The 13,327-nt window shown below is 35.4% G+C and overlaps 1 protein-coding gene across 4 annotated transcripts; it reads right to left on the reverse strand.

The window, feature by feature from the left end:
- LTA3 (Dihydrolipoamide acetyltransferase, long form protein) lies at positions 1–13,065 on the reverse strand. 4 transcript variants are annotated; one of them, XM_020693346.2, is made up of 23 exons: positions 12,785–13,065; positions 11,697–11,738; positions 10,851–10,908; positions 10,740–10,773; positions 9,906–9,955; positions 9,775–9,819; positions 9,519–9,592; positions 9,115–9,184; positions 8,449–8,637; positions 8,298–8,342; positions 8,141–8,214; positions 7,636–7,705; positions 7,104–7,502; positions 5,196–5,256; positions 5,073–5,117; positions 4,905–4,988; positions 1,840–1,916; positions 1,695–1,757; positions 1,507–1,577; positions 1,347–1,407; positions 1,148–1,208; positions 957–1,037; positions 1–430 (listed from the first exon to the last, which is right to left on the reverse strand). In XM_020693346.2, the coding sequence occupies exons 1-23, from the start codon at positions 12,883–12,885 to the stop codon at positions 372–374; spliced, it is 1,914 nt and encodes a 637-aa protein (XP_020549005.1). In that variant the 5' UTR covers positions 12,886–13,065; the 3' UTR covers positions 1–371. The 4 variants fall into 4 exon arrangements, with proteins under 4 accessions (XP_020549005.1, XP_020549006.1, XP_011077240.1 ...); XM_020693347.2 differs by having other exon boundaries at positions 10,851–10,905; positions 12,785–13,064; XM_011078938.3 differs by having other exon boundaries at positions 11,697–11,744; positions 12,785–13,064.
- Positions 13,066–13,327: the final 262 nt, after the last annotated feature.

Below are 13,327 nucleotides of genomic sequence, written 5' to 3' on the forward strand. Positions count from 1 at the left end.
TGAGAAACGAGCGCGAAATCAATTTATTGCAGAAACGCCAGATAACGTATTCCGCGTGTTGATTGTTTCCTTACAGGAGAACAGAAACAAGCAATTTTACGCTTGATCTTTGTAGTGGCAAAGAAAAACAACTCAGGAGCGGTGAAGCCTAAATATTGGCAAAGTCTAACTTATGTGGGTACAAGCCCCAAAAATTGACCTTATGAGTCCAGTAGAAATCCCAGGAAAGGGAAACTGCACAATAGAAGAAACAGTACCGAGTTGTAGGACGTCTTGAATATGCTGAAATTCCAGCTTGTGATCAGATAAATTTCCCGTTGCAGTGGCTATTTAGTAGTGTTATATTTCGCAAGAAAATAACTTCTATGCCATCACAAAAGAAGCCTTCGAATGTCGCTGAAATTTGACCGTAATGCTTTCAAGAACGTTCCTGCAAAACATATTGTTTCTAGAATTACATACAAGAATGGATATGGTAAAGGGAAGCGAACATAAGAAAGAACACTAATCGTCTCTTGTACTCATTGAGATGAGATGAGGCAGATGTTTTTCCATAACCACTTTAAACAAACTGACTGGAGAATAACTAATATAAATTGCAAATTGAGAAATATTTCTTGGGTTGTAATTGGTAAATGAACTATATCGAGCCCCATGTCAGATGAAGATGTTAAGTGCTTGAAATTTTAGCATTGGCATTAGAGATCAAGAGTCTTTGACACTTTGAAATTGAAAGACACTCGAACATTTGTAAAAATATAAGACCTGACCTCCTAACCTTTACTTGTTTTTTCTTCTTTGGTTAGAAGAGGGAGAGAGAGAGACAAGAGTCAGAGAGAAATGTGGGCCACACCAAGGAGATGGCCTCACAAAACTTATCAATATTTATAATGGGGAAATGCAACTAACACAATTCTCGCAACAAATTGAAGAGTAATCCTCATAGCATTAAATACCTCCAACTTTTCCATCAAAAACACGATGGTCAGCAGACAATGTTAAGTTCATTTTTGTAAAAACACCAGGCTTCTCGATCCCTGAAACAAGAATATCCAAGTTAAAAAATATCACAAAAAAAGAAAAAAGAAAGTTATCACAAATAGATCGTAACAGAATCTTGAATTGAAGAATAAGCATATATGTGTACCGTCATCTCCAACAACTGGCTCAACAACTTGGTTTCCCCGACCAACAGCTAGAATACCAGCCTTAAAGATAGAAATCGCCAAATTATCAAAATACGTAATCAGTTAATGATATCCATAATACCAAATTGTGTTTTTGTATCTATATATTTGCATTTGTGTGTGTGCATACAAACAAACTCAGAGAGAGAGTGACAGAACCTGAGGTGGGTTTATAATTGCACAAAAATTATCGACAGGAAACATCCCCAAGTTCGATATGCTGCACGAGAACGGAAAATTTATGATGCTTTAGAAGAAACAAAAACCAGCTAGTTCAATATGTCAATATATGAGCAAATTAAGTGCAACATGAAGTCACCTGAAAGTGCCACCTTGGAACTCATTTGGCTTAAGCTTTCCAGCCCGTGCTTTTTCAGCAAGTTCTTTAACCTAGGAAAAATCAAAAGTGGAAAGAGAAAAAATGTTAATCTAGAATGAATGACATCACAAAATAAATACTCCACAAAGACAAGACATTTTAGACAAGGAAGACGTCCCAGTATGCACCTCCAAGGAAATAGATGATATAGATTTCTGATCAGCATTCCTAACTATTGGAGTCATCAAGCCCTGAATTGAGAGATAATGTGGTTAGAGTGATGAGAACAAGGCTATTACTTGTTGAGAAACATAGTGATTACTCATAGAATACCTTCTCTGTAGCAACTGCAATAGATATGTCAACTGAATCACATAAAACTATTTCACCTTTTCCAGCATCCCAATAAGCTGCAGAGGATTATAGAAAAGCATCAAAAGTCAGACTAATATTAAAAATAAACAGAATATTTATCACATCTAAACACATTCATCCAGGCAATTAAGAATCAAGTTAACCAAATCCAGCAAGCTGGATCACAAAAGAACAGATGATGACCTCAACCTTTCACTATCCAAGGAGAGATATTTGTTAAAGAAAAGAATATACAGTATTCACTGTTAACTCCCACTCATTTGAAAGCAAAGTATCCTTTTTTGAAGGTCGAACACATATACCATTATTTTCCCCAATTGGCTGCAGAGAGACTTGAAGCTAGGAAAACTAGTAGGGTACGTGGTCCCAGAGGATGGACTAGAATATTGCATATCAGCCAATGATCGAGACTAACAATTCTGATATTCTACAGGATTGTATTTTCTTTGAATTATTATCATTATCGTTATTGTTGTCATTGGCATCAATGTCTAATCAAATCACAAAAGGGAAAGTGTTAACCAAATGTTCGAACTGGGATTTTTATGACACTAGAAGACAGAATAGAGTGTTTGCAAACACTAAAAATTAGCACTTTTGAACTTCTAGCAGAAAACAAACTAATTTGAAGTGTTTGCAAATTGAGTTTATGCTTCAGAAAGAAAAGCAGACGTTGAAAGCAGGAAGGAGAGAGTTTCCAATTTCTCCTAGTATTTCTGTAAATGATCTATGATTCCAAGTTTACATTTACACTTGGTCCCATCTTTTTTGTTTTTTTACCAAACACTCCAACTTTAGATTATCTAGTTCTCACTACTTATTGCAAACACACTTCTCTTTTGCTTCCTTTCAAATTTTTAACTCTTTCTAAAATTTATCACTTTCTGAAAGTACCAAGTTTTGCACCCATAACTGTTTGGGTGAAACATGTCTGAAACACGTACGATTGATGTAAAAGCTTTGGGGAAAAAGTCAGCAGGCTACATGGTCCAGGTGAAAGAACTGTTATATTGCATTTGAGCTAAGCAATCTACTCATCTTTAAGAAAAATTTATTTTAGGGGAAGTGTGGTCAAATTACATACTGTCGCCTAGACAATTCAGCCATCAAATTTGCTTCCAATCTTTCTACGTATGATGCGGCTTTTTTTCTAGCTCAAAAGTAATATACTTGAGATTCTCTTAACAAGGTTGGACGCAGTTTCAATAATAAATAAAGGATCAGTAGTAAATAAAAGCGTCAAAGTGAAAATGTTTAAGGGAAAATAATAAAGAACTTAATGAGTGCTTTCTGCTCAGAAGCTTTATGGAAAATCTAAAAAGTGTTAGCAGGGGATCATTACACTAGAGAAGCCTTGGACCAACTTGAAGATGTGAACTAGTGGGGGATAGTGAGCAACTGATGGTCTAAGATGCATGAGAGGGAAATTTATTCAAACAACAGACTGTAAGAGATATTTATACCATTGAAATTATTTTCCCTATTGTTAAACATGCATGTTTCTTGCAATGCAAGTTGTCAGTTCCCAGTGCACTGTGGTAATAACCGGAAGGTCCTTATCACAGAGATAAACGGGAGGTAGTTAAAAATCAGGATTTCATCTCATAAAAAAGGTCGAGTTTCATCTGTAATTGACTGGTCTGAGGTTGACTTGAGCCGCGAACAAATCAAGGTGTACCAAACTGTAAAAGACCGGGCATAACCGGATTGTAGAAGACCGGGGCTACACCAAACTGTAAAGGACCGGGGCTAGTGAGTGAAAGCAAATACTAAGGTCAGGATGCCTTGGATAGTGTGTAAAGGCTAGGGTTATGGATTTCATTTTATTTAGGGTATATTACAACTACCTCCTATGAGGTTTGGCATCATTACCAATATCTCTTGTTGTTTGAAAAATTACAACTATGTCATTCAAATGGAAAATAATTGTGTAAACCTATACGGTGAAGTAAAAAAGTTGTGGGTAGGTAAAGTTATAATCCACAGGGCATATTAGTCAATAAATAAATATATGAAATTACAATTCATAATCCAAAGAGGGGATTGGATGAAAACCTAAAGATGCTAACTGAATGGGTTCGTTGTTAGACACGCGTTAAAATTACGAGGGGTATTTGTAATTTCACAAACAATGAGGAGGTATTTGCATTTATTTTGAACCTCAAAGGAGGTGGCTATAATTTACCTTTTTATTTATTACTGTCAACTAATCATATCTATACTTGATACTCTATGGCACAAAGAAATGCATTAGAAGTTATGGCAAATTATAACAAGCTCCCCTGAGGTTTGGCATAATTACGAATACCCCCTTGTTGTTTGAAAAATTACCAATACCTCCTAATTTTAACGACTGTCCAACAATTAGCACAATCCATTAGGTTTCCATCCAATTTTGTTTGTGAATTGACCAAATTACCCTTTTGAATTAAAAATTATAATTTTATTTATTTTTTAAAAAATTTTAATTTTTTTATGGACTAAATGGATAATTTTTTATAATTTTTAAAATTTTTCCATCCACCCTATTTAATTTTTTTATAAGTTTTTAATTTTTTTTAAAAAAATAAAAAAAATATTGTAAGGGTAAAGTTGACAATTTCATACCTCCATCTAAAGATTACATAGTTTCATCAAATATCAAGAGGGATATTTGTAATTTTTCAAACAACGAGGAGGTATTCGTAATTATCCCAAACCTTAGGGAGAGATCGTTGTAATTTACCCTAAAAGTTTCTGCAAGTCATGTTCAAGTGTAGTTGTATAGTATCCTTCCCTGTCCATATAAATACCTCCATAATTCAGGACCTTGTTCTGATTTGACAACAGTACATCAGAACTAAAATGGCAAAAGGTTTCCTAACTATGCTCCATTTCATAGGATAGAACTTTTCAAGACTCACAATAATACAACATGACTGACTGACCACAGACAGGACTTTTTCTTTTATTCTTTCTTCCCTGTCTTCCACAATTCACTAAAGTCAAAGCTAGGGGAACGTGATAAACACGAAAACACTTACCATTTGCTTCTGGTACATTTCTCAATGCAACAGCAACCGCTTTGATCACAATATCATTTACTGAGACTTTAACATCATAGTTGGCTGCAAAGCAAAAATAAAATAAGATCACTCAGCTCATAATAATATCCGTCAACAAACAGACTAACAGAGATAAAATCTACCTACCTTTAAGCTCCTTTCTGAATGAGAGTAGAGGATCCAGCGTAACATCTAGCAGACACCACAAAATATAAGTTTCATACTTGTACAATAACATGTAATGCTAAAAGAGAAATGAATGTTTGAAACCTGTCGACAAATATAAATGAGGGGTGGATTGTTTTGATTCCAATAAGCGTGTTGCTATCACCTATAAGCAAGTAAGAAGAAAGTCTTTATAGAATTATCAGGATAAAGGTCGGCAAGGATAATAAAAAATGTATGTAAGTGTATACAACTCCAGTTAATCGTTTTCATCTTACAAAGACTCCTTCAAAGAAAAATATTTAATGTAGACATAAATCAACGATTAGACATTCATTTCTTGTCTTTCCAAGATAACCAAATTGCATCATCTGTCCTCTAAACCTGCTATCATCAGGCCTCAAACTCATTCCAGAGAGGTTTTTGTCCTACATATGGATGCATAAGCAAGGCAACTTCAGGATGAAATTCTAAGGAGCATGCTAGGGCTCAAAGTTTGCTGATAGCATAGTTGTTAATAGTGCACGGCGCGCCATGGCGCTAGGCTCCCCTACAGCCATGGTGCACGGGGCGGCGGGGTCATTTTTAAATCACGGCTCACATTTACAAAAATAAATTATATATTTCATACATCAATAATGCACAAATAATTAAACATAAACACTAAAAACTATTTTAATCATCATACCATAAAAGAAATTTGCAAAATAATAAGTCTTAGGAAAAACAAAAGAGTTCAGAACATGCAACATCAAACAAATCCTACATAATCATTATAAAACAAACACAAAGACAAAATATCCATCAATCAAAATCCAAATCTTCCCCAATCTCATCATCATCATCCATTTTGCAAGAAATTTTAATTGATTCCTTTTTTTTTTAAATTAGCTGAGTCAAAGGCTAGGGCTTGATAGAGGCGTACCATGGTGTCGCCATATGCAAGCTCAGCGCCATTTTTTTTATAAAATGGAGCTGAGCCTGCACCTTGCGCCATGGCGCGCCATTAATAACACTGGCTGATAGTATTCAAGAAAGATAAAAGAAACAAGATCGTTTAAGTTACAGGATGCAGCCACAAATATGGAATTTGAAATGAAACAAATTAGCAGTATTTAGACAAACGTAGTTTGTTCAAGAGAAAAGCATGCATCAATATGAATTGAATATCTGTTTCTCGTCAATCTGTCAGAAGAATTGAATCATTGGCACATCTCTAGTGCTCGAGTCTTTTGCATCTTCAAATATGGGGAGCACACAAAACTGTTTCCATTTGTAAATCTATCTATTGTAGTAAAAATGTCCCGTGATTGGATGCAGAAAGAATGGATCTTTTGTGTGATGAAAACTGAGGCAAACTTTGATAACCAGCTCTATGAAAAAGCCAAAATTATTTGCAAGTATGTAGATATATCAAGGAGTACAGGTAGCAGGATCACATTAGCACCTTAACCATTTGGCAGGAATGAAACTCAGAAGTAACTTCCTTTTATATTTATGCTAAAGACAAATTACCAGTGAGCTTATTTCAAAATTTTCTCAGACAAATAATCCTTTCTTTTCACCATCAGGAGAGTTCAGCTTAATGTCTCCATATGCTTCACCACTATCACACATTACATTCAAAAGATTATTCCTACTCAATTCTGCAATCATCAATTCACACAGCCAATTATTTATGGCCTAAATTGTTCTCATCTACAAAATTCAACAAGATTGCATCCTCCACTCAGTTTGGTAGCTATTAATCCTTTCTAGCGGAAACCAGAAACTTTTAATAGCATCCATTAATTGCAGAGCAGCAATAGGCATATACAATATAAGCTGCAATTGCGAACAACTCTCTCCAGGAAATAATCCGTCCAGAAAACATTTGAGCATTTATAACTAAATGCGGAGGAAGGAACTCAGATTTATCTGACACCATTATTCACTAAACTGTCAATAGAAGAAGACATAAATGAATTATACTTAAGAGTATACACAAATTTAACTCAAGAATTGATTTCATACCTTGCGAATTTGACTATTAGGCAAATCTTCATATGCAGCTGTCTGCTGTACAGTGGATTTTGATGCCGTTGATGCAGAAGGAGGATGAGGGGGGGCTGGATCTAATGAAGAAATCTTCTCCTTAGATCCAGAGACTTTGGCAGATCCTTTTCCAGACTGTATTGCTGCTAAAACATCCCCCTTTAGCAAAGTACCACGGGGACCAGATGCCATTATTGATGATGCATCTAATCCATGTTCCACAAGTAGTAACTTCGCGGCAGGACTAATTCGACTATGACTTGTTTTCTGAGTTTTGACTTCCTTTGCAGTATTCTTCTGAACAGGCTTTTCATCTTTGACACTCAGATCGAGACTAACAGATGATTTTACAGCTTCAAGGTCATTAGGATCCTCAACCTAGCAAGTTATATTTCTCCATATGAACTTGATCATTTGCTAATGATTCACAATCAGCAACATGGGAAAACCGCTTTTTCTTTTTAGCGGCAAAAATGTGGGTTTCAGACAAGTTTAAGCATTACGAACTCACAGTTATTGCAATGGGCTGACCCACAGCCACGTCTTTTGATCCTTCCGGAGCCAAAATTTTGGCCAAGAACCTGAATTTAACAAGAGAAAAACTATATTGAAACATACAAATTTTTGAAGTAGGAACTGCAGAACTCATGCCAACTGCTATGCTAATGAAATATATAAAACCATTTTATTCAATTTCTAATTACATGAAGCACTTCGTAAATATACTAAAATAGGAATGGCCAGCCCACCCAGGTGCGGTGGAATCTCTCAAAATTATGAAAAAGTACGTAGCAGTAGATAACAGCCTCATTGAAAATCTCAAGACCCATGACTTCAAGGTAGAATAAAGAGCATAATAGATTGATTTTGCTGTTTCCGGTTGTATTCTTTAAGGTTTCATACGGGCTTTTTTGTCTGAATCACATATGGCCAATCAGAAGTTGTCACGGAAAAGTTGAATGAACTCAAGAGGCCAAAATCTTAAGAATTCAACCAATAATGTTAAATATTTTTACCCTTCTTCAAGACTCTCAAATTCAAGGGTCGCTTTGTCTGTTTCAATTTCACAAATAACATCACCAACCTCGATCTGCATCAACACAGAAAAGCATGCCTTCAATCTCTATGAAGTAGTTACATATAGCATATATGCTGTTGATAAAAAATGATGACCTTATCGCCTTCTTTTTTCCTCCATTTTGCGATATTTCCCTGGTTCTGTGGATAGAAAGAGAAAAAGAAAAGTGAGGAACACTCTTCAGCAGTGAACAAAAGAATAAAACACAATATCAAAGCACAAAACTCTAACAACAGTTGTTCTTACCATAGTTGGTGATAGTGCTGGCATTTCAAGAACGATATGAGGAGGAAGTTCAGAAGTACTGATGTTCACAGACCTTGATTCCTGTTTGCTGTCTCCATGTGTTGAAGCTTGTTCAGTGGTTGTTTTATCTTTGGCTTCTGATCCACTAACAGTTGCAGGGACATTAGCTATGTCATCTGGATCCTCCACCTAGTTAACCAGAGTAAAATAAGTTTTAACATCATACAAGATGATAATAGCATGAACTGATTTATTCTCTTAAGAAATAGGGACAAAAAGTGGTAACAGCAGATTCTCTGATTGGGAAAACTGTTCTTATGAAAGCATTTTCTTCAGCACCAGAAGCTTGGCAGTAAAGCTCAATATGTGTGTGTGTGTATTTATAAAACGGTGGAGGCTATCAAAAAGGATTTCAGTTTTATGATATAGCTTTTGAGATGATCCTAGATAGAGTGGAGGAAGAAAAGGATCCAGGCTGCCCTATATACACAAGAGATAAGGCTTTTTAAGTTGGGGTAGATGTTCTAGTATTCTAATTCTGTGTTTGAACAAACCAAACTGTGTAATAGTACATTTAGCATTTGAAAGGACCTTTGTTCTATTCTGCACTTCATAAAGAGAAACATAGGAAGAGAGAGAATAACATAAGAAGTCTAGGGCTATAACCGTAATTGCTATAGGCTGTCCCACAGGCACATCCTTGGAACCTTCAGGCACCAGTATCTTAGCCAGAAACCTGCATATTAAGTTCAATGTAAATTAAATGTTCTATCAAGTAGCCTGCATAAAGCTTTCTGTGGTGATCACTGTAATTATATTAGTAAACATGCAACAAAAACAATAAGAAAACAATTAAAACCCAACTAGAGCAATCTAGGACACCCTGATGAAAAATCAAAAAATAAAGAGTAAATACAATAGAAAACCAAACCTAAGCAATTTTGGAAAAGATAACTAAACCAACGCATTAATCTATATGAATATAAACTTGACAATGTTTCATCAAATACACTTTACATGAGACTAGGCAGTCTATCAAGATGCAAGAACAGATTGAAACCAGAACTTACCCTTCTTCAAGACTTTCAAACTCGAGAGTAGCTTTGTCCGTCTCTATTTCACATATCACATCCCCCACTTCAATCTGTTGGATCCAGAAGCAGAAAAAAGGTCGCATAAACTTATGTCTACTTAGATATCTCATCTATACCCTGTGGTATGTCCTTCATGCTTTCAAGTCATCACATTTTTCTGCAGTTACACTTGGATGATACTATATACTAGGAATAAATATGAATATCCTATTCCTAGTAATGGCAACTTTACCTTGTCTCCCTCCTTCTTCCTCCACTTTGCAATGTTACCTTGACTCTGTAAGAAGTATACAAGCCAAATCAGAGTGCTCATGATGGAGCTAAAATTGTAAACATATATACCTCCCTTAGAATTCATGTTACCATTGTAGGTGACAAAGCTGGCATTTGAAGCACTATATGCTCAGGAAGCTCTGCAATAGCAAACTTTGTTAGTAAGTACCCAACTGAAATAAAACATCAGCAAGTAAATCCATCATGTTCTCATCTATGTTTCTTAGAATATTAATGACTTCAAGCTTTAAGGTTAATTGCTTGTACATGGAAATTTTAGCAGAAGTCCCTGGAGAGTGAAAAACCTGCTTTTATATTTACATAGTTCTTCCTTAGTTTTTTTCCAAAAAGGCAAACTCTTGAAGCATAGGAAGTTGACAGCCTAAGTTTCAGACTTACGCACTTCATCACCAGTTTACTCTCCAACCTCCCCGTATTTTCTTCCCAATTCTTGCACAAGCAAGTATCTGGGATTCAAAAATTAACTCCACTAGAGAGGGTTTAAATACTGGATGTCAGAAATCAATAAACGAATTCAACCAACCCAATCTCTTACGTCAAATAAGGGGCCAGAATCCAATGTACAAGTGCAAGAGATGACAGAGAAGCAACTATTCCCTTCCCATTAGAGTTAAGACATCAGAGCTATTTCCACGTGTTTGAAAAGTTCAAAGTTGCTAAATGACCTTCGCAAATAACTATTGCAAGAATGTAATATTTGAACTACAACTTTTCAAAACTGATTCTCAAAGATTAGACCATGAAAAATGAGATGATAAAGAAGTTAAGTGGGCCAAAAGCTATTGAAATGTCGAAGCCACATTTGGGATAGAATTGTTAATCAAGCCACCTTCCTAAATTTGACACAGAAATGTCCGAGATAAATTTGGATGATAGATTTATGTTGAATGAAAAGAGTTGTACCTTTAGATGAATAGCGGCGGGCACCAATTTGAAACTGTAAAAACCCAGATACTATAGTTAGAAAAAGAAACAATGGTTAACGCAAATCATCTATAGAATATCACAACCAACCTTAATCTTAGAAGGATTATGATGAATGCCATTGACCATTGAAAAAGATGCCGGCCTGCTGGATTTCATCATAAGTTAATGGAAAAGAGATACTAAAATGATGGATTTACATGTTCACTTAATTGATCAATAATGCTCCAAATAGACGGTTTGATTATAACACTACAGAACTTTTCCATCTAAGATGCTCAGGTGAGAACACAGGAAAAGGAAACAGTTTAGGACTACAAGGAGCCATGACCAAGTGTCAAACATATATCCTATAATAACCACTCTAGCTTATGGCTCAGTTGTCACAGAAACCACACCACCTAAACCTAAATGAACCCCCATAAGCATTACACGGTGAAAATTTCATCATGAATCTATCTGAAATGCCTTTCGTTTGTACTACCAAGAAATGCATCTAAACATAAAGTAAAAAGGTACTCATGTACTATTTAAAAGATATAAAAGCAATCAAAGCCTATTAAGTGGTATGCTGTGAATGGAAACTTAATGAGCTAAACTGGCAATTGGCTTAGCATTATGGTGATGTAGATTATCTTCTACGTTGTCTTAAATCTAATGAGACAATATATACACAATGGAACACAGGAAAATGAGCAGTAAGTTAATTTATATTATCTTATACTTAGTGTTAACTCAGATGTGAAAATCTCGAAACAATACGATTCAGGACGTCAGCTAAAAGGTAAAGTAGTAAAAAGTAAAGATTGAGACGATGAATAAAGATACCAGAAAGCAAAATGTCAATAAGTATAATACAAGTGGGGACTAATTGGGAATAATGAGATTAACAAAACAAGCAAGAAGGGAATAAAAGATTAGCCGGCAAATGCAAACCTTAATAGTGATTCTGCAACATCAGTACTCGAGTTTAGGCCCCTGTGACTACAGAAACAGTATATTGCAATAAGATGATGAACAAGAATATAGAGGTATAACTAAAGAAATCATAACAAACATTAACAAAGTGGTAACAAGATCAAGTCAAGAAGCCTTCAGCCAAAACAACTTTACTAATAGAAGATCTACTATGTCACAAATTCATCCGCATCTGAAAATGGCTGATTTTTCAGAAAGCATGTACACATAATTGATTATCAAAATTTGTGTTCACTGAAACAACCAAACGTGATAAGGACCTCATGAAATGCTATTTACCACAAAAATGTCTCAGATGCGTATGTTTATCGAATTGATAATGCACATTTCTACTATCCATCTTAAACCCAAAAGTGCAAGCAGCATGCTCATAAGATGTAATTGATTTTTCTTTTATTTTTCACTTTCACGAAAGTCTATACACAGACACACTGTCAATGATTATCAGCCTTAAGCATCCACTACTTGAGTCAGCTACCTAGTAGTCAATCTTCCATAAATATAATTCTACTACTAGTTCATTAGCTTAATCAAACAATTCCAAAGTTAAAATTTTGAAGCTGACACTACTAACGTATGTGCATGATTAGTGATTCAGAATAAAGAGCCCTGGTATCCTAAAATCCAGGAATTCAGTGAAATGAGAGGCATTAGGTTCTTTCCCAGTAGCATAGAAATGAGGTACGAAAGAAAAAGGCTTCATAAGCCCAACATTAATTATCCAAAGTTTCAAAATTTCTCAAAATGCCGACTCTACCAAAGAAATGCCTAAACGTTACTTGTTCTTCAACAATTCAAAAAATCCTCCTACATATCCTATTCATCACTCGTCCCCTATTTCATATTAAAAGTTCAAATAAAAACAAAATAAATGCAGCACAAAATATAATATTTACTTTCAACATTTTGACTCATTTCCCGCATTGGACCACTCCACCAACCAAATCAACCTTTTCTAAAATCATTTCTCCTCTAATTAGATCAAAAATAACGAAACGACCGAAAACAACCAGATTAAATTGCTGCAAGTCTAGAAAAAGCGTTACCGATCGAGAGATGTGTGATTGGAGGAGAGGGAGAGAAAGCGAGCCCTGAGAAGAGACGGAGCTCGGCGGATCACCGGATTCCGAAGCCTGGACAACGCCATAGATCATTCGCTGCAATTTCACCTTTTTCTTCGCTCCCCTTTCTTCAATCTGTATGCACGCAGCAGCACACGTAGAGTAGAGAAAGGAATTTTACTGTTTGTTCTTTGTTTAATCAATTGGGCTTTTGTCTTTTCAAGCTATGGCGGGCTGTTGCGGGCCTCATGCCTCAAAGGTTGGTGAGTCAAATATGATGTCTAAATAAAGGATTCAAGTGCCAATTAGATCTACCAACGCATGTCTTATGTTAATGGTTAAATTTGAATTTCTATTCACAAGCTTCAGATTATATGTAATTGGCTTGAGCTTCACTATATATATGAAGTTATTTATCTCATTTTACATGCGTTTATTATAATTTATTTTATTAGTCGTAGTATATTGATCACTTTATGTGTGTTTATTGCATTTTATTTTATTTTTCTTAGTGTAGTGATATATTGG

Source organism: Sesamum indicum, linkage group LG4 (genome assembly GCF_026168435.1).
Source record: "Sesamum indicum cultivar Baizhima isolate 11 linkage group LG4, ASM2616843v1, whole genome shotgun sequence".
Taxonomy (NCBI): domain Eukaryota; kingdom Viridiplantae; phylum Streptophyta; class Magnoliopsida; order Lamiales; family Pedaliaceae; genus Sesamum; species Sesamum indicum.